Source organism: Pseudophryne corroboree, chromosome 3 (assembly GCF_028390025.1).
Source record: "Pseudophryne corroboree isolate aPseCor3 chromosome 3, aPseCor3.hap2, whole genome shotgun sequence".
Classification (NCBI taxonomy): Eukaryota; Metazoa; Chordata; class Amphibia; order Anura; family Myobatrachidae; genus Pseudophryne; species Pseudophryne corroboree.
Genome location: NC_086446.1, coordinates 89,123,250 through 89,148,577, shown reverse-complemented (window position 1 = coordinate 89,148,577; position 25,328 = coordinate 89,123,250). Strand labels below are relative to the sequence as shown.

General features: G+C 46.4%; 1 protein-coding gene across 3 annotated transcripts in view; it reads left to right on the top strand.

The window, feature by feature from the left end:
• The window catches only part of LOC135057053 (zinc finger protein 260-like), a 121,700-nt gene extending 99,297 nt beyond the window's left edge, over window positions 1-22,403 (top strand). For all 3 annotated transcript variants that reach the window (XM_063962934.1, XM_063962933.1, XM_063962932.1), the window contains exon 7: window positions 20,963-22,403. In XM_063962934.1, the coding sequence (XP_063819004.1) occupies window positions 20,963-22,299 (1,337 nt within the window). In that variant the 3' untranslated portion in view covers window positions 22,300-22,403. The remainder of the gene's footprint in view (window positions 1-20,962) is intronic.
• The last annotated feature ends 2,925 nt before the right edge of the window (window positions 22,404-25,328 follow it).

Below are 25,328 nucleotides of genomic sequence, written 5' to 3'. Positions count from 1 at the left end.
TCCGAGGTCTGAATAACAAAATCAAACGCTCTTTGGTTCTAAATATGATCAAAAAATATGACCCGGATATTGCATGCCTCAGTGAGACCCACTTGGAGGGAAATAGGTTATTGTCTTTACGACGGGCCTGGGTGGGATGGGCTTACCATGCCTCTCATTCTTCCTTTTCTAGGGGTGTCTCGGTTCTGATTAAAAAATCAGTGCAATTTGAATTGTTATCGATCAAAACTGACCCGAATGGCAGATTTGTATTTATGGAATGTAAACGGAGTTCCCAGCCCTATTATATTTTAGCGGTGTATGTCCCCCCTCCTTTTTCATATGCTGTGCTGCAGCAGGCTGCCTCTTATATTGCTCCATCTCCTACCACCCCTGTGATATGCCTGGGCGATTTTAATAATATCCTAGATTTATCCTTGGACCGATGGCACTCCCCGAATGTTGCGCTGGCGGGTGGTGGCCCTACCAAGTTTGCTAATTTCTTGGATAGTTTGCAGTGGGTGGATCCGTGGAGACTCCGTCACCCTGCGGCCCTGTTTTTCCAGTACTCATGGCTCCTTCTCCAGGATTGACCTGATGCTAGTGTCCCCTGCCCTTGTCCCTGGGATCATCGACATACACTATGAGGCTCGAGGGATCTCTGATCACTCCCCTCTGTTGATGACCATTGCTGTGGGGGGTCAGAGGGGGCACTCTTATTGGAAGCTGCACCCCTCTTGGCTGACCCAACTGGGTGACTGCAGTGACCTGGAGACTCAGTGGGGGGGGGTACTTTAACGATAATGTAGGATCAGCCCCGGGTACGATAGTTTGGGATTCATTTAAAGCGTTTTTGAGAGGTTCCTATATTAGACGCATAGCGGCTCATAAAATGTCCTCAAGGGAGAGAGAACAGGCCCTTGAAAGCGACGCCAGGGAACTAGAGTCCCAATATTTGCTGGATGGTGCCCCAGCGACGAAGGTACGCTGGCTAGTGGCTCAGTCGGCTTGGATGACCCACCTGTCCGATAAAAACTCACGCTCCCTCCTTTTTAAAGCTACTCATATTTATATGCAGGCTGATAGGACGGGGGGACTCCTGGCCCGTCTGATACATTATGATCGTCCTGGGTCTACGATCACCCAGATGTCTGGTGGGGATGGCTCCCTTGTTGACACCACGCCAGACATTGCGCAATTATTCAGATCCTATTACTCTGAGATATATAGCTCACAATTGACGTGCTCTACTCTAGATCTCTCATATTACCTGGGGGGTATTGCGCTGCCCGCACTTTCCTCTGGGGCCTGTGAGCAGCTGGAGGCGCCCTTGACGCTCGAGGAGGTGACTGCGGCCATTGGCATGTCCCCTAGTGGCAAGGCTCCGGGGTCTGACGGGATTCCCTCTGAGGTCTACAAGAATCATATTGAGTTTTTTGGGCCCAGACTCCATGCCCTATACTTAGATATATTTGCCAATAACGAGCTTCCCCTCTCTATGTCAGAGGCAATTATAATAGTGATTCCAAAGCCCGGTAAGGACCCTAGGTCTCCAGACTCCTATAGGCCGATCTCCCTGATTCCCAACGACGCTAAGGTCCTGGCAAAGATATTGGCAGTACGGCTTAACACAGTAATCACCTCCCTCGTTCACTCGGACCAGACTGGCTTCATGCCAGGGAAGTCCACATCTATTAACCTGCGTAGACTATATACCATTTTGCAACTCCCACATGACTCCCCTTCTGACTCGGCTGTGGTCTCGCTGGACGCGGCCAAGGCCTTTGACAGCATTGAATGGGCTTATTTATGGGAGGTGATGGCACGTATGGGCTTCGGGCCCAACTTTATCAGATGGACTAAATTACTGTACCAACATCCGAGTGCCAGGATCTTGGTGAATGGCTATGTATCCCCATCCTTTCCATTATCCCGTGGCACTAGACAGGGCTGCCCCCTATCCCCCACGCTGTTCGCCTTGGCCATCGAGCCCTTGGCATGCTTGGTAAGATCGCACCCAGATATTACAGGAATCTGTACGGGCTCACGGGAGGATAGAATAGCTCTCTACGCAGACGACATGTTGTTGTTTTTGCAGGACTACACCAAGTCAATGCCCATTCTGCTGCATGAGATAGAGAGCTTTGGAGCTCATTCGGGTCTTAGAATTAACTGGTCTAAATCATACATTATGCCAGTCATAGGCTCCCCTCCTACTGTTCCCAAAATCTCCCTGCCATTATGCTGGACAACACAATTTAAATACCTTGGAATCCAAATAACTAATGACCCTTCTGATTATATCCCTCTGAATCTGGACCCAACCATGCAGTGGATCATTAGCAAATCCAAAACTTGGTGTAGGCTTCCACTGACGGTCTCTGGTAGGGTCAATCTCATTAAAATGATCATACTGCCCAAACTTTTATATATTATTCTCCAGTCCCCGGTATATATCTTCCCAATATTCTTTAGGAAATTGAATAGCGTTTTATCCTCACTGATCTGGGCCAATAAAAGACCTAGAATACAGTTAAATACCCTTACCAGGCAGCGTTCAGACGGCGGCCTGGCTCTGCCTAATTTTCAGATATATTACTACGCTGCTCAGCTGACTCATATCAGTGTATGGGCGCAGGATTCTAGCGCTGATTCTTTACATTGTGAGTTTATTCGCTGCTACTTCCCTCACCTATCTCCTATGCAGGTGCTACTAAGTGGGAACATGGCTCGGTTTCTCCCCCCTATTATTTTCCAGGCCTTAAAGATATGGCGGGCCCTGAGAGTTCTCTTGGGGTACGACGACCTGGACCCAGATACCCCCCTTTGGTACTCTGACTGGCTCCCTGAATTACATGCACTTGAGGGACGGGAGGTGTGGACCCCTAGATCGGTGGTTTCTATATCCCAACTCTACCTAGATAACGTACTCAAATCCTTTCAGCAGCTGAAAGATGAGTTTGATTTACCCAGCTCCTACTTTTTCAGATACCTTCAACTTCGTCATGCCCTCCAGTCCCAATTTGCTGAGTCCCCCCCACGAATCCTCCCATTTCCCATCAAGACCTTTGTGGCTACATTGGGTCGGGCTAAGATGGTCTCCCTTGCGTATGGATATCTCCTGGCTAAACTCCATGCGGACCCTCTGACACGTCTCCGTGGAAAATGGGAGGAGGATATAGGTCCAAAAGCTGAGGGAGGACTGGACCCTTGCTCTGGAATATCCTGCTACAGTTACCAAGTCTCTCAGGTATCCGCAAATTCAATTTTTCATTCTACATAGAATTTATATAACTCCAACTAGGCTGGCTACTTTTGGGACTGGTGGGACTGGCCTCTGCCCTAAGTGTGGGGTGGATGCCGGTACATTCTGGCACCTAGTGTGGGACTACCCGAGGTTGTGGATGTTCTGGTCGGGGGTTAGGTCAATCCTGGAGAATACGGGAGTGACTGGCGGACTGCTTACCCCGCAATTTTGTATTTTGGGGATGGAGGGCTCTACTTCTATGCCTGTTTCGGTGGGTCTTTATGCTCGCAATGTATGTGCCTTGGCTAAGGTTTGCATTGCGAGGCTCTGGATGGCCCCTGGTGGCCCTTTAATATCTGCGCTCAAGTCCCTGGTTAACGATACAATATTCAAAGAAAGATATATATATATATATGAAGCAAAACGCTTCAGCCAAATTTGAAAGAGTCTGGTCTCCATGGCTGAACTCCCCCCATTCCCAACTGGTCCCTTAATCACAGTGTGAACTGAAGTGATACCACATAAATGACTTACTGCTTAAGGATATTCGTTTAAGATGGTTGGCAGTGGAGCCCTGCGTGCTCGCCTAAGCATATACTTGACTATTGTGCTCCTGAATCAGTTGATCGCTCCTTCCTGCGCTTCTATCTAGGTGCTTACTATTTTTTGTTTTAGTTATGTTTGTTCTGTTTATTTGTTCTTTTCTTGGTTAGCTTAAGGGAAAAAATTAATAAAAATTTAATGGAGATGTACATAATGGTTGCGGATCTTGCGGATCATAAAAGACCGAAAAAATCGAAATGCATGCTCACTCCCTCATAGACATAGCAGTTAATCCACTGATGTTAAATTGTACCATAAATCAAGTTCTGATATGACTGCTGTATGTGATATGCTATTGGTCTGCAATGTCTGTACCTTACTCTTCATTTTACTGAATAAAAATACTTTATTAAAAAAAAAAGAGTAAGTGCGCTGTCCATTTCTGCCAGAAGAGGGTTATGGACGCGACAGTGGTCAGGTGATGCGGATTCCAAACGGCATATGGAAGTATTGCCTTATAAAGGGGAGGAGTTATTTGGGGTAGGTCTATCAGACCTGGTGGCCACGGCAACGGCTGGGAAATCCACATTTTTACCCCAGGTCGCCTCTCAACATAAGAAGACGCCGTATTACCAGGCGCAGTCCTTTCGTCCCCATAAGGGCAAGCGGGCGAAAGGCTCCTCATTTCTGCCCCGTGGCAGAGGAAGGGGAAAAAAGCTGCAGCAGACAGCCAGTTCCCAGGAACAGAAGCCCTCTCCCGCTTCTGCCAAGTCCTCAGCATGACGCTGGGGCTTTACAAGCAGACTTAGGCACGGTGGGGGCACGTCTCAAAAATTTCAGCGCGCAGTGGGCTCACTTGCAAGTAGACCCCTGGGTCCTTCAGGTGGTATCTCAGGGGTACAAATTGGAATTCGAGACATCTCCCCCTCGCCGTTTCCTAAAGTCTGCTTTACCGACGTCTCCCTCCGACAGGGAGGCGGTATTGGAGGCCATTCACAAGCTATATTCCCAGCAGGTGATAATCAAGGTACCCCTCCTACAACAGGGCAAGGGGTATTATTCAACGCTGTTTGTGGTACCGAAGCCGGACGGCTCGGTGAGACCCATTTTAAATCTGAAATCCTTGAACACTTACATACAAAGGTTCAAATTCAAGATGGAGTCACTGAGAGCGGTGATCGCGAACCTGGAAGAAGGGGACTATATGGTGTCCTTGGACATCAAGGATGCTTACCTCCATGTCCCAATTTACCCTTCTCATCAAGGGTACCTCAGGTTTGTGGTACAGAATTGTCACTATCAGTTTCAGACGCTGCCGTTTGGATTGTCCACGGCACCCCGGGTCTTTACCAAGGTAATGGCCGAAATGATGATACTTCTTCGAAGAAAAGGCGTCTTAATTATCCCTTACTTGGACGATCTCCTGATGAGGGCAAGATCCAGGGAACAGTTAGTAGTCGGAGTAGCACTATCTCAAGTAGTGCTACGGCAGCACGGGTGGATTCTAAATATCCCAAAATCGCAGCTGATTCCGACGACACGTCTGCTGTTCCTAGGGATGATTCTGGACACAGTCCAGAAAAAGGTGTTTCTCCCGGAGGAGAAAGCCAGGGAGTTATCCGAGCTAGTCAGAAACCTCCTGAAACCAGACCGGGTCTCAGTGCATCAATGCACAAGGGTCCTGGGGAAAATGGTGGCTTCCTACGAAGCGATTCCATTCGGCAGATTCCACGCAAGAACATTCCAGTGGGATCTGCTGGACAAATGGTCCGGATCGCATCTTCACATGCATCAGCGGATAACCCTGTCCCCAAGGACAAGGGTGTCTCTCCTGTGGTGGTTGCAGAGTGCTCATCTTCTAGAGGGCCGCAGATTCGGCATTCAGGAATGGGTCCTGGTGACCACGGATGCCAGCCTGAGAGGCTGGGGAGCTGTCACACAGGGAAGAAATTTCCAGGGCTTGTGGTCAAGCCTGGAGACATCACTTCACATAAATATACTGGAGCTAAGGGCCATTTACAATGCTCTAAGCCAAGCAAGACCTCTGCTTCAGGGTCAGCCGGTGTTGATCCAGTCGGACAACATCACGGCAGTCGCCCACGTAAACAGTCAGGGCGGCACAAGAAGCAGGAGGGCAATGTCAGAAGCTGCAAGGATTCTTCGCTGGGCGGAAAATCATGTGATAGCACTGTCAGCAGTGTTCATTCCGGGAGTGGACAACTGGGAAGCAGACTTCCTCAGCAGGCACGACCTCCACCCGGGAGAGTGGGGACTTCATCCAGAAGTCTTCCACATGATTGTAAACCGTTGGGAAAAACCAAAGGTGGACATGATGGCGTCCCGCCTCAACAAAAAACTGGACAGGTATTGCGCCAGATCAAGGGACCCTCAGGCAATAGCTGTGGATGCTCTGGTAACACCGTGGGTGTACCAGTCAGTGTATGTGTTCCCTCCTCTGCCTCTCATACCCAAGGTACTGAGAATTATAAGACGGAGAGGAGTAAGAACTATACTCGTGGCTCCGGATTGGCCAAGAAGGACTTGGTACCCGGAACTTCAAGAGATGCTTACAGAGGACCCATGGCCTCTGCCTTTAAGAAAGGACCTGCTCCAGCAGGGACCCTGTCTGTTCCAAGACTTACCGCGGCTGCGTTTGACGGCATGGCGGTTGAACGCCGGATCCTGAAGGAAAAAGGCATTCCGGATGAAGTCATCCCTACCCTGACAAAAGCCAGGAAGGATGTTACCGCAAAGCATTATCACCGAATTTGGCGAAAATATGTTGCGTGGTGTGAGGCCAAGAAGGCCCCAACGGAGGAATTTCAACTGGGTCGTTTCCTGCATTTCCTGCAAACAGGAGTGTCTATGGGCCTCAAATTGGGATCCATTAAGGTTCAGATCTCGGCCCTGTCAATTTTCTTCCAGAAAGAACTGGCTTCAGTTCCTGAAGTTCAGACGTTTGTCAAAGGGGTGCTGCATATACAGCCTCCTTTTGTGCCTCCAGTGGCACCTTGGGATCTCAATGTAGTTTTGGGTTTCCTCAAATCGCATTGGTTTGAACCACTTAAGTCTGTGGATTTAAAATATCTCACATGGAAAGTGGTCATGCTGTTGGCCCTGGCCTCGGCCAGGCGCGTGTCAGAATTGGCGGCTTTATCCTGCAAAAGCCCCTATCTGATTTTCCATTCGGACAGGGCGGAATTGAGGACTCGTCCTCAGTTTCTCCCTAAGGTGGTGTCAGCGTTTCACCTGAACCAACCTATTGTGGTGCCTGCGGCTACTAGGGACTTGGAGGACTCCAAGTTGCTGGACGTTGTCAGGGCCCTGAAAATATATGTTTCCAGGACGGCTGGAGTCCGAAAATCTGACTCGCTGTTTATCCTGTATGCACCCAACAAGCTGGGTGCTCCTGCGTCAAAGCAGACTATTGCTCGTTGGATTTGTAGTACAATTCAGCTTCCGCATTCTGTGGCAGGCCTGCCACAGCCAAAATCTGTCAATGCCCATTCCACAAGGAAGGTGGGCTCATCTTGGGCGGCTGCCCGAGGGGTCTCGGCTTTACAACTTTGCCGAGCAGCTACTTGGTCAGGGGCAAACACGTTTGCAAAATTCTACAAATTTGATACCCTGGCTGAGGAGGACCTGGAGTTCTCTCATTCGGTGCTGCAGAGTCGTCCGCACTCTCCCGCCCGTTTGGGAGCTTTGGTATAATCCCCATGGTCCTTACGGAGTCCCCAGCATCCACTAGGACGTCAGAGAAAATAAGAATTTACTCACCGGTAATTCTATTTCTCGTAGTCCGTAGTGGATGCTGGGCGCCCATCCCAAGTGCGGATTATCTGCAATACTTGTACATAGTTATTGTTAACTAATCGGGTTATTGTTGTAGTGAGCCATCTTTTCGAGAGGCTCCTCTGTTATCATATTGTTAACTGGGTTCAGATCACAAGTTGTATGGTGTGATTGGTGTAGCTGGTATGAGTCTTACCCGGGATTCATAAATCCTTCCTTATTGTGTACGCTCGTCCGGGCACAGTATCCTAACTGAGGCTTGGAGGAGGGTCATAGGGGGAGGAGCCAGTGCACACCAGGTAGTCCTAAAGCTTTACTTTTGTGCCCAGTCTCCTGCGGAGCCGCTATTCCCCATGGTCCTTACGGAGTCCCCAGCATCCACTACGGACTACGAGAAATAGAATTACCGGTGAGTAAATTCTTATTTTCTGTTTGTTGGCTGACTAATGTAAACTTTTTCACCATCTCTGGATGTGGTTAGCCCTCTTTGCGTGTCTCTCGTACTGTTTTCATAGGCACATCAGATTCCTGGGTTGTGCTTTATCATTCGCCCAGCCGAAGCTGGCCTGCTGCTCAGTGGTACCCTTTCGGAATGCTCTTCTCTGTCAATATCATCTCTAGTCTGTTTCCCCTTGCTCTGACTCTGCTTACTCTAGGCATTCCATGGGGCCCTGGTGTGCTGCCAGGTACAGTGCTTTGGCTTCTCCGTTTTTCTCTGAGGCTTTTTGGTCCATGGTTATGGTAATTGGTCTGTTCGTGGGCCTACAGTTGGCAAGGGTTTTTCTGCTACTTTCTGGATTAAAGCAGGTTAGACTCGCCCTGTTCTCAGAGATGATGGATACTTCCCTATCTGTTGGTCAGGGTCTATCTTATGATTTCCTTGATGACCACTCTCTCCATCCGTGTGACCACTGTTTAGTTTGATCATGGGGCTCTGCGGTTTCTCAGTGCCTTCCCATTCGGGAGGTCAATTTTGGGAAGTCCCAATTGTCTATGCTCCAGTGTCCCCTAGTGGATGAAGGAGAAAATTATAATTCTGGTACCTACCGATTAAATCCTTTTTCTCTTATGTCCTAGAGGATGCTGGGGACTCCGTAAGGACCATGGGGAATAGACGGGCTCCGCAGGAGACATAGGCACTAAAATGAACTTTAGATATGGGTGTGCACTGGCTCCTCCCTCTATGCCCCTCCTCCAGACCTCAGTTTGATACTGTGCCCAGAGGAGACTGGGTGCATTACATGGAGCTCTCCTGAGTTTCCTGCAAGAAAGAATTTTTGTTAGGTTTTTTAATTTCAGGGAGCCTGCTGGCAACAGGCTCCCTGCATCAAGGGACTGAGGAGAGAGAAGCAGACCTACTTAAATGCTAGGCTCTGCTTCTTAGGCTACTGGACTCACTTAGCTCCAGAGGGAGTTGGAACGCAAGTCTCTCCTAGCTGTTCGTCCCGGAGCCGCGCCGCCGTCGTCCTCACAGAGCCGGAAGATAGAAGCCGGGTGAGTATAAGAAGATAGAAGACTTCAGATCTTCACTGAGGTAACGCTGCGCACCACTGCTTCCACACAAAACACACACGGCAGGCACTGTAAGGGTGCAGGGCGCAGGGGGGGCACCCTGGGCAGCAATTTACACCTGTGGGACTGGTAAAACTAGAAATATTGACTCTGTGGGCTGTATATGGGTATCCCCCGCCAGTTTTTGAATGGATTCGAGCGAGACCGAAGCCTGCCGCTGAGGGGGCGGAGCTTGATCCTCAGCACTCACCAGCGCCATTTTTCTCCACAGCACACGCTGAGAAGCTGGCTCCCCGGACTCTCCCCTGCTGAACACGGTGACAGAGGGGTTTAAAGAAGGGGGGGGGCGCACATAATTTGGCGTAATCAAGAGATATATATATATATATATATATATATATAATATAAAAGGCGCTATCTGGGAATTTTGGTTTCCAAAGTTATTAGCGCTGGGTGTGTGCCGACATACTCTCTCTCTGTCTCTTCTAACGGCCTTGTGGGGGAACTGTCTCCAGATTAGAGATTCCCTGTGTGTGTGGGTTGTCGATACGCATGTGTCGGCATGTCTGAAGCGGAAGGCTCTTCTAGGGAGGAGGTGGAGCAAATGAGTGTGGTGTCTCCGTCGGAAACGCCGACACCTGACTGGGTGGATATGTGGAATGTTTTAAATGCAAATGTGAATTTATTACACAAGAGGTTGGACAAAGCCGAGTCCAGGGAATGTACTTTTACTATGTCGCAGGGGCCTTCTGGGTCTCAAAAGCGCCCACTATCCCAGGTTGTAGACAAGGATACCGACACGGATTCTGACTCCAGTGTCGACTATGATGATGCGAAGTTACAGCCAAAATTGGCTAAAAGTATTCATTATATGATTATTGCAATAAAGGAGGTGTTGCATATCACAGACGACCCCTCTGTCCCTGACACGAGGGTGCGCATGTATAAGGAAAAGAAACCTGAGGTAACCTTTCCCCCTTCTCATGAGCTGAACGAGTTATTTGAAAAGGCTTGGGAATCTCCAGACAAAAAACTGCAGATTCCCAAAAGGATTCTTATGGCGTATCCTTTCCCGGCTAAGGACAGGATACGGTGGGAATCCTCCCCAAGGGTGGACAAAGCGTTGACACTTTTATCGAAAAAGGTAGCGCTGCCATCTCAAGATACCGCAACCCTCAAGGATCCTGCTGATCGCAGGCAGGAGACTACCTTGAAGTAAATTTACACACATACTGGTACATTACTCTGACCGGCGATAGCGTCGGCTTGGGTTTGTAGCGCTGTAGCAGCATGGACAGATACCTTATCTGCTGATATAGATACGCTGGATAAGGAAGCCATTTTATTGACCCTAGGTCATTTTAAGGATGCTGTCCTATATATGAGAGATGCTCAGAAATACGTTGGCCTACTGGGGTCCAGAGCCAATGCTTCTGCTAGATGAGCCCTATGGACCCGACAATGGACGGGTGATGCCGACTCGAAGAGGCATATGGAGGTTTTGCCTTACAAGGGTGAGGAATTGTTTGGGGAAGGTCTCATGGACCTGGTTTCCAACTTTTCTGCCTTATGTTTCCTCACAACCTAAGAAAACGTCACATTATCAGATGCAGTCCTTTCAATCGCATAAACCCAAGAGAGTACGGGGATCTTCCTTTCTTGCCAGAGGTAAGGGCAGGGGGAAAAAGCTGCCAACTACAGCTAGTTCCCAGGTGCAGAAGTTCTCCCCGGCCTCTACAAAATCCACTGCATGACGCTGGGGCTCCACTGATGGAGTCCGCCCCAGTGGGGGCACGGTAGATGCTAGAATCAAGTGGGCTAAGGGACCTTTTCCGTAAGGGGGAGGAGTTACAACGCAAGGGGGAGGAGCTAGGCCAGCGGGATAGTTCCTCTACTATCCACGCCACCAACTATTACCTTTAGTAATTAGGTGGTGAGCGGAGCGAGACACCGTGAGCGAAGCCGAGCGGAGCGAGACACCGTGCCCGAAGCGTGGCGAGCGTACTTTTCGGGTACCCTGTTCGCCCGTAGCTCCTCCCCCTGGTGACGTAGCTCCTCCACTAGGTACGTCACAAGGTCCCTTCAGCCACTCCAATATAGAACCAACTGTGGGGGCACGTCTACGACTTTTCAGACAATAGAAATTGTTTCCCAGGGTTACAAGCTGGAATTCGAAGAGGTGCCTCCTCTCCGGTTTTTCAAATCTGCCCTACCGGCTTTTTCCCGAGAGAGGGAGATAGTTTTAAATGCAATTCAAAAATTGTGTCTTCAACAAGTGGTGGTCAAGGTTCCCCTGCTTCAGCAGGGGATGGGGTATTACTCAACCCTGTTTGTGGTCCCGAAACCGGACGGTTCGGTCAGACCCATTTTAAATTTAAAATCCTTAAACCTATATTTTAAAAGGTTCAAGTTGAAGATGGAATCGCTCAGGGCGGTCATAGCCAGCCTGGAAGGGGGGGATTATATGGTGTCCCTGGACATAAAGGATGCATACCTTCATTCACCTCATCAGGCGTTCCTGAGATTTGCTGTACAGGATTGTCATTACCAATTTCAGACATTGCCTTTTGGGCTTTCCACGGCCCCGAGGATTTTCACCAAGGTAATGGCGGAAATGATGGTGCTCCTGCGCAAGCAGGGTGTCACAATTATCCCGTACTTGGACGATCTCCTAATAAAAGCGAGATTAAGAGAGCAGTTGCTGAACAGCGTATCGCTTTCCCTGAGGGTGTTGCAGCAGCACGGCTGGATTCTCAATATCCCGAAGTCACAATTGGCTCAGACGACCCGTTTGCCTTTCTTAGGCATGATTCTGGATACACACCAGAAAAGGGTTTATATCCCGATGGAAAAGGCCCAAGAACTCAGGAGTTTGGTCAGGGACCTCTTGAAGCCAAAAAGGGTGTCGGTGCATCACTGCACTCGAGTTCTGGGAAAGATGGTGGCGTCTTACGAGGCCATTCCGTTCAGCAGGTTCCATGCAAGGACTTTTCAGTGGGACCTTCTGGACAAGTGGGCCGGGTCACATCTACAGATTCATCAGATGATCAGCCTGTCCCCCAGGGCCAGGGTATCTCTCCTGTGGTGGCTGCAAAGTGCTCACATTCTAGAGGGTCACAAGTTCGCCATTCAGGACTGGGTTCTGATAACCACAGACACGAGCCTCCGAGGTTGGGGAGTAGTCACACAGGGAAGAAACTTCCAAGGTCTCTGGTCAAGCCAGGAGGCTTGTCTTCACATCAAAGTACTGGAATTAAGGGCCACATACAACGGCCTTCATCAAGTGGAGACTTTGCTTCGCGACCTACCGGTTCTGATTCAGTCAGACATCATCACCGCAGTGGCTCATGTAAACCGCCAAGGCGGAACAAAGAGCAGAGTGGCAATGGCAGAAGCCACCAGGTTTCTTCGCTGGGCGGAAAATCATGTAAGCGCTCTTACAGCAGTCTTCATTCCGGGAGTGGACAACTGGGAAGCAGACTTCCTCAGCAGACACACTCTACATCCAGGAGAGTGGGGACTTCATCAGGAAGTCTTCGCAAAGATTGCAAGTCAGTGGGGACTGCCTCAGATAGACATGATGGCGTCACGCCTCAACAAAAAGCTACCGAGGTATTGCGCCAGGTCAAGGGACCCTCAGGCGGCAGCAGTGGACGCCCTGATGACACCGTGGGTGTTCCAGTCGGTCTATGTGTTTCCTCCTCTTCCTCTCATCTCCAAGATATTGAGAATCATAAGACGAAGAGGAGTACAGACAATTCTCATTGTTCCAGATTGGCCTGGTATCCGGATCTGCAGGAAATGCTCACAGAAGATCCGTGGCCTCTTCCTCTCAGAGAGGATCTGTTACAACAGGGGCCCTGTCTGTTCCAAGACTTTACCGCAGCTGCGTTTGACGGCATGGCGGTTGAACGCTGGATCCTAGCAGAAAAGGGCATTCCGGATGAGGTCATTCCTACTCTGATAAAGGCTAGGAAGGACGTGACAGCAAAACATTATCACCGTATTTGGAGGAAGTATGTCTCTTGGTGTGAGTCCAGGAATGCTCCTCCAGAAGAATTCCGTCTGTGCCGTTTCCTTCACTTCCTAAAGACTGGAGTGAATTTAGGCCTAAAATTAGGCTCCATTAAGGTTCAGATTTCGTCCCTATCCATTTTCTTTCAGAAGGAATTGGCTTCTCTTCCGGAACTACAGACTTTTGTGAAGGGAGTGCTGCATATCCAGCCTCCTTTTGTACCTCCAGTGGCACCCTGGGACCTTAACGTGGTGTTGCGGTTCCTTAAGTCTCACTGGTTTGAGCCTCTTAAAATGGTGGAATTAAAGTATCTCACTTGGAAAGTGGTCATGTTGTTGGCCTTGGCATCGGCAAGGCGAGTGTCGGAATTGGCGGCTTTATCTCACAAAAGCCCCTATCTGATTTTCCATGTGGATAGAGCAGAGTTGCGGACTCGTCCTCAATTTTTGCCCAAGGTGGTTTCATCTTTTCATATGACCCAACCTATTGTGGTGCCTGTGACTACGCGGGACTTGGAGGATTCAGAGTCCCTTGATGTGGTCAGGGCATTGAAAATGTATGTGGCCAGAACGGCTCGGGTGAGGAAAACAGAGGCACTGTTTGTCCTGTATGCAGCCAACACGGTTGGCGCTCCTGCTTCTAAGCAGACTATTGCTCGCTGGATCTGTAACACGATTCAGCAGGCTCATTCTACGGCTGGATTGCCGTTACCAAATTCTGTAAAGGCCCATTCCACTAGGAAGGTGGGCTCTTCTTGGGCGGCTGCCCGATGTGTCTCGGCATTACAGCTTTGTCGAGCAGCGACTTGGTAGGATTCAAACACCTTTGCAAAGTTCTACAAATTTGATACCCTGGCTGATGAGGACCTCATGTTTGCTCATTCGGTGCTGCAGAGTCAGTCGCACTCTCCCGCCCGGTCTGGAGCTTTGGTATAATACCCATGATCCTTACGGAGTCCCCAGCATCCTCTAGTACATAAGAGAAAATAAGATTTTAAACCTAACGGTAAATCTTTTTCTCCTAGTCTGTAGAGGATGCTGGGCGCCCGTCTCAGTGCGGACTAAATTCTGCAAGGCTTGTATATAGTTATTGCTTACATAAGGGTTATGTTACGGTTTTGATCAGTCTCGGGCTGATGCTGTTTTGTTTCATACTGTTGACTGGTTCGTATATCCATGTTATACGGTGTGGATGGTGTGGGCTGGTATGAATCTTGCTCTTAGATTAACAAAAATCCTTTCCTCGTACTGTCAGTCTCCTCTGGGCACAGTTTCTCTAACTGAGGTCTGGAGGAGGGGCATACAGGGAGGAGCCAGTGCACACCCATATCTAAAGTTCTTTTTAGTGTCCATGTCTCCTGCGGAGCCCGTCTATTCCCCATGGTCCTTACAGAGTCCCCACCATCCTCTACGGACTAGGAGAAAAAGATTTACCGGTAGGTTTGTCTTATTTTCTCCGATTACATAGGGAACACTGGACGCCCTCCCAGCGCTGTTCTTTACGGCCGTATTCCGTAGCCATTGTAGTTGGTTGTCTGCTGTATCTTAGTTGTTGCAGCTTTTCCCATTCAGTCTTTGGACTTTTAGCTTAGTTGGTTCCTCCTTGCTTCTCTGTTGTCTCTGGTCACTCTCTCCTCTCGGCTCGGTTTATCTAAACTGGGCTTGGAGAGATATAGATATAGAGGGGGAGGAGCCAGCTACACTTACTAAAAAAGTTAAAGTGCCAGGTTCCAATTATCCACCCATCTATACCCCATTGTTTATGCTTCCTATAGAATGAGAGAGAAGGATTTATCGGTAAGTACCAATATCCTATTATTTTATCACTACAGTCTCTTACTCTACAACCTCCTCTTATTACAAACTGAGGAAAATAAATCTGCCCAGTGGGGAATTCAGGAGTCATCAGCCCCTATTAGACTCCTGCTTTCCCCCTCACATGTCACTGTGTGTCACCAGTGTGTGTCACTGTATGTCACCAGTCCAGAGAGCTGTCCAGTCTCCTCCCCACACTCTCTGGTGTATCTCATACATCAGGAGCCATCAGCCCCTATTACACTCCTGCTCTCCCCCTCACATCATGTCACTGTGTGTTACCAGCCCAGAGATCTAACCAGTCTCATCCCCACACTCTCTGGTGTATCTCATATATCAGGGGCCATCAGCCTCTATTATGCCCCTGCTCTCCCCCTCACATCATGTCACTGTGTGTTACCAGCCCAGAGATCTAACCAGTCTCCTCCCCACACTCTCTGGTGTATCTCATATATCAGGGGCCATTAGCCTCTATTATGCTCCTGCTCTCCCCCTCACATCATGTCACTGTGTGTTACCAGCCCAGAGATCTAACCAGTCTCTTCCCCACACTCTCTGGTGTATATCATACATCAGGAGCCATCACCCCTATTATACTCCTGCTCTCCCCCTCACATCATGTCACTGTGTGTTACCAGCACAGAGATCTAACCAGTCTCCTCCCCACAGTCTCTGGTGTGTCTCATACATCAGGAGCCATCAGCCACTATTATACTCCTGCTCTCCCCCTCACATCATGTCACTGTGTGCTATCAGCCCAGAGATCTGACCAGTCTCCTCCCCACACTATCTGGTGTATCTCATACATCAGGAGCCATCAGTCCCTATTATACTCCTGCTCTCCTCCTCACATCATGTCACTGTGTGTTACCAGCCCAGAGATCTGACCAGTGCCCCCCCCCTGCCATAAAGACTTAAAACCACACATGCCCCCATAACAACAAACTTCATGTATTGACACACACAAACCTATACCCACACTCATTACACAATCCTTCCACCAATGCTTGTACAAAAGGAATGATTCATCCTAAATTAGCCATCTGACTCGGACAGTGGAACATTGGGGCAGATGTATTAACCTGGAGAAGGCATAAGGAAGTGATAAACCAGTGATATATGCAAGGTGATAAAGGCACCAGCCAATCAGATCATAACTGTTAATTTACATAATGGAGCCGATTGGCTGGTGGGTTTATCACTTTGTACATATCACTGGTTTATCACTTCCTTATGCCTTCTCCAGGTTAATACATCTGCCCTTATGTCACCTGTGTGTGACCATAGGGACAAATAGTGGATGTTCCACTGTTGTCATTTTCAACCTTTGTGTCCACCTGGAGAACTCTGAGTAATGCTAACCAGTGACTAGCACACATTGCTAGGTTTGCCCACAGCTACTGTGCTTCCACATCTCCAGTATGTGCGTGTGAGAGAAGTGACTGGTTGCACAGTGTAACTGGCTTATGTGGTGTCTTGCCCCATGATACTAGCTGGGCAATGTGTAAGCTTAAGAAATATTACTCACTTAAGAAAGAAGAAGACTTGTTTTGGGGGGTAGAAAAAGCGCACTGGGGTAACCTCAAAGGGTATTGAAATATAAACAAACCGGTATAAGGAGAAGATATAGATATGTCATAATTATAGAGTGACATTTTTTTAAACTTGAACTATAACAAGAACCGGTGGTGCTCCCCAGAGTTGTGAAGCACATTCATATAGATTACAAAAGGAAAAGGACAACTCTGTTTTCCTGGGGCACTCTTTGAATAAAATGAAAACTTAACTTTTAATTAGAACTTCAAAAAGACTAACAATGACACGCCAACATAAAACATTCAATAATAAAAGGCAAATAATGCTGTTTGCTGGCAGGTCTCTCCTATTCACAAGTATAAATGTGTTTTCTTGTTTAATTCACGTCCGTAATATGATCCTGTAATAAATATTATACATATTGAGCCTAATTCAGACCTGATCGCTAGGCTGCGTTTTCGTAACAGCGGGCGATCAGTTCTAAACTGCATATGCACCGCAATGGGCAGGCGCGTCGCACAGGTACAAAGCAGATCACCGCTCAGCGATGGGTTTGTGTGAAGGATCCATTCACACGGGCGTTCGCAAGGAGATTGACAGGAAGAGGGCATTTGTGGGTGACAACTGACCGTTTTCAGGGGGTGTCTGGAAAAAATGCAGGCGTGTCCAAGCGTTTGCAGGGAGGGTTCCTGACATCAGTTCCGGTCCCGGACAGGCTGAAGTGTTCGCAGCGGCTGAGTAAGTCCTGGGCTACTCAGAGACTGCACAAAATCTGTTTGTACCGCTCTGCTACACAGGCGTTTGCACACTTGCAAAGTTAAAATACACTCGACTATGGGCGGTGACTATGTGATCTCAGGACTGCAAAAAATCCTAGAGAGCGAACAGGTCTGAATTAGGCCCATTATGTTAACTAACTATTTATATATATATATATATATATATATATATATAAAAGTTGTAAGGGTGCAAGGTGCCGTTTCCTGGGGTATATGGCAGCACGCAGCAGCTGAGGAACCACACAAGTCCAGTTTCTGGTACAACTGGCCCCAGCCAGTTTTATTATACAGAAAATAAAACAAACACCAAAAGAAAATACCTTGCCTGTCCGGCACTAACTAAACACAAGATGTTCCTATCTATTACTAAACAAAAAACACAGAGTTCTCCAGTAAACACTGTATAGCTCACTTGTATCAGGAAGCGTGTTTCTCTCACAGAGATCCTGCAGTCTTCCCAGGCAGTCTGCCCATACTAATCAGGCTAGAAGCCCTATAACACTCTTACACAGCTGAAACCCTGATTAGCCCTCTGTGAGGCCAAAGATACAAACTGGGCCCAATGTCCGGAACTCGCCTTATCTCTCTCTCAGGGCCCTTATCCAGCTTTTCCAGCAAACTGAAAAGGTTCTAACAAAACAAAAGCATTTTCCTAGAAGTTTTCATTTTCTAAAACATGTAAGACAAGAACCTGGGCCAAACATACCTGCCCTCCAACACTATGCCAGTGTTCTTGTCACAATATATATATGACATAAATAAATGACCAGTTTTCTACATTGATGAGTCTGTTTGAGTGCCGCCGCAAACCCACGCTATATATTAGTGACCTAGTGTCACCCGGAGGGCACCGCAGCAGATACACCATTGGCGTATAGGAGTGCCAGGTCCACCATAACCACTTTTTATATATATATATATATATATATTTATATATGTCTCATACAGTGGGATAAATGGAAAAATTTGTAGTCATTATCCTAAACTTTGTATCCAAAATGTAGCTGCACAAATGCTACTTGTATGTCAGCCTTGTAAAGTCTGGATAGTTAATTGTAATAATGGGGGTCATTCCGAGTTGATCGCTCCAAACAATTTAAGTGATTCAATTATGGAGTGATATACCTTCACTGACATCGATATCCATGCAAAAAAAGAACATGTCTACAGAACAGCATCCATACACACTAATGTAATAATTGGTTTTCATTTTTCGTTGGGCTTATTATTACTAAGCATCAGAACAGATGCAATAGGGATCTCTCCCCCTGTACTCTCATTAACTTGTTCCTGTTTACGGGCACATTAAGAGTTAAAAGCAGATACAGGTTTTTGGGACTCGCACGCATACTGAATATGGGGGCAGATGTATTAACCTGGAGAAGGCATAAGGAAGTGATAAACCAGTGATATGTGCAAGGTGATACACGCACCAGCCAATCAGATCCTAACTGTTAATTTACATATTGGAACTGATTGGCTGGTGCCTTTATCACCTTGCATTTGTCTCTGGTTTATCACTTCCTTATGCCTTCTCCAGGTTAATACATCTGCCCCATGGTTCTCTCACTGTAAATTCGATGCTCATGTAGAAGATTTTCAAATGCAGAAACCCAGTATATGATATATGTGCCCCCTTCTTTCTGACTTTATCTCCTGTGATTGTCATCTTTTGAGAATAAAATACAGTAGAAGGGACTTGTATACATACCTTCATCAATTGCCATTAACAGTCAATAATACTTACCATATTTTGTGCTTGAAATTTGACTGTTCTCCATTATTTGCCAAGTGATAGTACAAATGGTGTAATGGTTGGTATTACTGCCTCACAGCACTGAGGTCATGGGTTCTATTCCCACTACGGCTCTAACTGTGTGGAGTTTGTGTATTCTCCCCGTACTTGCGTGGGTTTTCCTCCAGGTGCTCCGGTTTCCTCCCACAATCCAAAAATATACTGGTAGGTTAATTGGTTAATTGGATCCCAACAAAATTAACCCTAGCATGAATGTGTGTGCGTTTACATGTATAGACTGTATGCTGCACTGGGGCAGGGACTGATTAGATTGGCTAAAAAAATATTCTCTGTAAAGAATATGTGCGCGCTATATAAATAACTGGTAATAATAATAATGTTACAATTAACTATCCAGACTTTACAAGGCTGACATACAAGTAGTATACTATTGTGCAGCTATATTTTGGATACAAAGTTTAGGATAATGTTTACAAATGTTTCCATTTATCACACTCTATGAATTTCTGATAAGACACATTATATATATATATATATATATATATATATATATATATATATACAAACGACTTTTGGCAGCACTCCCAGGTACAAATAACTCAGTCCCGGTGCCCTCCTAGACCCGCAGAGCCACGGGTCAATACAACAGTCCACTCTAGGCGGCACACTGGTCACAAAAGATACAAAACAGCAGGTTGCAGCAACAACGTTTCGAAGTTTATTCTTCGTCCTCAGGTTCGAAACGTTGTTGCTGCAACCTGCTGTTTTGTATCTTTTGTGACCAGTGTGCCGCCTACAGTGGACTGTTATATATATATAGTTAACACATGTATAATATTTATCACAGGATCATATTACAGATGTGAATTAAACAAGAAAACACATTTATAACTTGTGAATAGGAGAGACCTGCCAGCAAACAGCATTATTTGCCTTTTATTATTGAATGTTTTATGTTGGCGTGTCATTGTTAGTCACGTTTTTTCTGTGTAGCAAGAGTCATATTTGCTGTATGGACATTTAGAGGGAGATTCGATTGTTTGAAAAGTCAGTTGGGAGTCTGTTATCTAATAGACAGGAAAAAACAGACACCCAACCGACTTCTCAAACAATTGAATTTCACCCTTAGAATTGTAATAAAGTAGTTGTAGTTTGCAAATTCAAATTAAACCTTGTGGACTCACTAATGGTATTATTATTAAGCTTTATTTTATATGGGTTCCTCAGTGACTTACAAAAAACACTGCAGCTATAACAAGACAGTAGTGCAAAGATGGTACAAAACATTGTAGCACATGGTATACATGCTATAGAAACATTGCAGCATATGCAGTCAGAATACCCACTAAAGCTGTGGCGGCTGAACTCCAAGGTTCCGGTGCTGTTGTTGGTTTTGGAGAGGAGACGATAGTATTGGTTAGGGAAGTGAAACCCCACTTCTTTATTTAATTTGGAGGAGAGGCACCAGTCAAAGGCAAAGCAAGGTGGGTGGGAATTTGGAGGTAAATGCAGTTGGAGATGTAGGAGGAAGATGACTGAGGGCTTTATAGGTGAATGTGAGGAGTTTAAATTGGATTGGGGAGCCATTGTGGGACCTTTAGGAGAGAGGTGGCAGAAGCAGCTAGTTTAAAGAAGATGAGCCAAGGAGAGAGATGGGAGTTGGGGAGGCCACAGAGGAGTAGGTTACAATAGTCCAGTCTAGAGATGACAGTGGATGCATCCAGGGTGAGAATGGGTCTGATCCTGGAAGCTGGCATTAATCGGAAAGGGACTGAATGTGGGGATTGAAGGAGTGGAGTGAAGCAGACTGGTGGATTGATGGTAAGGTTGTCGATGAATAGTAAAATTGAGGGAGGTGGCTAGACTCCAGATGTTGGGAAGATGATCAGTTCAGTCTTAGTCATGTTAAGTTTAAGAAAGTGCTGAGAGATCCATGAACATTTGCTCCTCAATGTAAACAATTGTCTATTTTCATACATTTGTTTCCAGTAGATGGACGCACAAGCAGGAATACCTCAGAGGGAGAAGGCATTGTGTCTCCAGATTTTAAAATAGAAGATAAGAACATCAGACAAGATACTCCAGGAGAAAACCCCATTATCCTAAATATATACCCAGATTTACACCATGCAGATATGTCATCTGGTCCCTCTAGTCATGAGGAACAGTCTCCTGATAATTCAGATCTTGCTACACACAGTACAGATGATAAAGGTGACACAGTATCATCCAGTACTGAATTTGATAAGAGCTCTATACATGAGTCCGTTTCTGTTAGACATCAGAGACTGCACACAGGTGAGAAGCCATTTCCATGCTCGGAGTGTGGGAAATGTTTTAAATCAAAATCCCATCTTGGTGAACATCAGAGAAGTCACACAAGTGAGAAGCCATTTCCATGCTCTGAGTGTGGGAAATGTTTTAAATCGAAATCCCATCTTTGTACACATCTGAGAAGTCACACAGGTAAGAATACATATTCTTGCTCTGAGTGTGGGAAGTGTTTTATGCAGAATTCCCATCTTGTTGTACATGAGAGAAGTCACACAGGTGAGAAACCATTTACATGCGGTGAGTGTGGGAAATGTTTTATACAGAAATCCCATCTTGTTGAACATGAGAGAGGTCACACAGGTGAGAAGCCATTTCCATGCTCTGAGTGTGGGAAATGTTTTAAATCAAAATCCCATCTTGGTAAACATCACAGAAGTCACACAGGTGAGAGGCCATTTCCATGCTCTGAGTGTGGGAAATGTTTTAAATCACAATCCCATCTTTGTAAACATCTGAGAAGTCATACAGGTAAGAATACATATTCTTGCTCTGAGTGTGGGAAGTGTTTTATACAGAATTCCCATCTTGTTGTACATGAGAGAAGTCACACAGGTGAGAAACCATTTACATGCGGTGAGTGTGGGAAATGTTTTATACAGAAATCCCATCTTGTTGAACATGAGAGAAGTCACACAGGTGAGAAACCATTTCCATGCTCGGAGTGTGGGATATGTTTTCCATATAAATCCCTTCTAGTTAGGCATCAGAGACTTCACACAGGTGAGAAGCCATTTACATGTTCTGAGTGTGGGAAATGTTTTGCACTTAAAACATATCTTGTTGCACATGAGAGAAATCACACAGGTGAGAAACCATATACATGCTCTGAGTGTGGGAAAAGTTTTAAACAGAAATCCCAACTTGTTTCACATGAGAGATGTCACACAGGTGTGAAACCGTATACCTGCTCTGAATGTGGGAAATGTTTTCGATACAGATCACATTTTCTTACGCATCAGAAAATTCACACGGGAGAAATACAATGCCAATGAACTGATATGCCTGAAACAGGGTTGCACCAATATTAATGATTAATGATTGTAAAAGCAGTGGATTTTATTTATGTAAATAATTAATAAAAGTAGGCATGAATACATTTACTGAGCTTATATTCCATGGAATATTGACATCACTGAGTTACTGAGTGCTAGATTTACTTATATTTAATGTAGAAACCATATGGTTTTGAAGTTATATTTGTTGCATTTCGAAATTTTGTGGCAAAAACTGCAGAGAACCAGCCGCTTGCAAAAGTAAATGTTTAATAAATCTAGCCCACCGTCACACAGTATAATTACATGTGATAATGTTATTACCATCCACAGACATACATGTAATGTGAATAAGTATGAATGGAACAGATCGCTCAGGTGTGGAACATATTGCAGTGTCATTATTCTGTTAGCTATTAGTATTACAGTAATAGCAGACCACATGTTTGGTATATAGATTCCTAAGTAATGTACAGTATAATGTAGAATTGAGCTCAAATACATCTTTCTCCTTTTGTTACCGTGCATGCATTACATATAGGTGCAGCCATGCTGAGCGACTGTACATTTCCTCACGCTATAGGGGTGGAGGGTCCGGCAGATGTGACCATTTTTTAATGGTAAAGCAACTGGCATCTTTATTAATGTGTAAATTTAAAAAATGTCATTGTTGTAGGAGGGGTGTGCAGTAAGTTTCCAGATTCATAAAAAGTATTATATCTATAATCAAAGCGAACATTACATTTTTTCAAAATATTCACGAGAGGAGTCTATGCAAAGTTGCATACGCTCAAACCACTTGGTGAAGCAACTGGACCAGGCCAAAGCTTGGTATGTCTTCTTCATGCTGCATGAAGGCCTCCACTGCCAGAACAAGACTCAAAATGAATCCCACGCAAATTGCGCTTGATTTGTGGGAACATGAAGTCGCAGAGGGCCTGGTCTGAACTGTACGATGGATGACCAAGCTCCTGGATGCATTTTTTGGGCCAGAAAATCCACCACTTTCCTGGACTTGTGGACAGGTGCTTTGTCGTGATGGAGAAGGGCATCACGTGCGCAAGTTCTTGGATGGCGCCTGGAAATAGCTTCCAGCATTTGTGGAAGGCATTTGTTGGCGTACCAGTCTCCAGTGATGCTGCACTGCTGTACGAATGGTATGGTAGCTACATGCACAGTCTTGGCCACAAAAACAGCCACAACCTGCTTAGCCACTCGGCGTTCACGTTGGAACTTCTGTTCTGGAGGAATACCTCCAACTGTGGTCCACTAGGCTGACTGTTGTTTGGTCTCTGGATCAAAGCTGTAGAACAGGATTCTTCACCACTGATTAGTTCCCAGACTGAGTTTGAGCAATCACCATCAAACCTGGCTAGCATGATGCGACACCAAGTTACCCGAGTCTCCCTCTGCTCGAGTCAGCTGATGAGACACCCATCGGTAGAGACCTTGCTCACACCAAGCTATTAATGGAGTATCAAGTGGATGGATCCCGATGAGATGCTTATCTCCTTCTATAACTAGGTCACAGTCAGGGTGACCGTGGCCTAGTTATATAAGGAGATAGGCAGACACACAGGTCAGCAGCAACACTCCTTGTCTTCCAGGAACCGTCACCTGAGCCAAAATTCTGCAAACCACACAAACAGTGGTTCAGGACGATGCTTCCTCCCAAAAAGCAGCCTACAATTGGTCAAAACTCTCCTGTTGACACAGACCTTTCTTGTAGTCGTAGATCTTGGCTCTCCTGTGGCCTCTGTTGATCTCCATACGGAGTTAGTAAAGGAAGTGAACACAGGGCTGTCTTTTCGTATGGGCTCAGTGAGCTCTTGCCCAAGGGCCCCAGGAGTATAAGGGCCCTGGGCTGATAGCTGAGGGGCACCTCTTTCCAGTGGTACCAGATTTTTGAAAATCGGCCCTGGGGAACCAGAGATACAGTGGTCCCCATCCAAGCCTGTTAATTGCTCTTCCCAGCCAGATATCTCAGGTTCTGTCTGACTTAGATTTTTATTGAGGATATACTCTTCCCTTTTTGGTGGACACTAGCAGATTGTCTCTACTATTCCCAGAACCAGAGATATCAGCCTTCAAGCAGCTGGCCCCTGCTCCAGCTCCACACGCCTAATATGCAGTTTTATATTTTCATTGGTGAATTGCTCTGGTTCCTGAACTCTGATCCCCAAGTCCCCAGTATCTCCTGAAAGGTGGCAGTCTCTAGTTTTTTTGTATCCCATTCAAAGCTAAAAATTCTATTTTCAGCAACTTGAGATATCTGTAATCAAGCAAGCTGCCCTCCCACCGGAAAATTATGAATTTTACACTATACACTCTCCCCTATGTATTAAACACCCCCTACCACCCTGGAAGTCATGTACCAGGGCTTCTTCATTCAGCCAAATGCCCCATTACACAGTTTAGTCCCATCTGTGCATGGCTCCATCTAAGTATTTAACAGAAATTACTGCTCCAGGTCCTACATGCTGAGCGGAAAATAGAACACCCCCTACCGCCCGCAGGACGTCAAAGCTGCCGCTGATAGCAACCCCAACCCCTACCACTGGTGGATGGTTAGGGGGCCCAGTGCATCGCTGTGCCCGGGGGCCTACACTGCTGTTAAGACGGCCCTGCGTGAACATGCTGACTTCTGTGTGTAGTGCTGCTTATATATGGTTCTCTGCCCTGACATTTCACAAGAACATCAGTTTGTTCTAAACGTTTTAAACTTAAAGTTGTGAAAACTTATTGCACACTCCTTGTAATTGTGCTTTTTGTTTAACAAGCTCCCCGCCACTTATATATTTATTAATCACACTGTGTGATCCTGTACTGTAATGTGTATGGATTATATATTGATTTTTGTGCCATCACTATGAATCCGTACCTCTTGTGTACCCCAGGTGCATTTGTTCTTGTCTACAAGAGTAAGGATGTGCACGTGCTGAGTCGGCCACATTCCGTGTTACACCCAGCCTGGCACCATACACCTCTTGTGGAGTACATGTTTACAAATGCACCCATTAAATAATCAT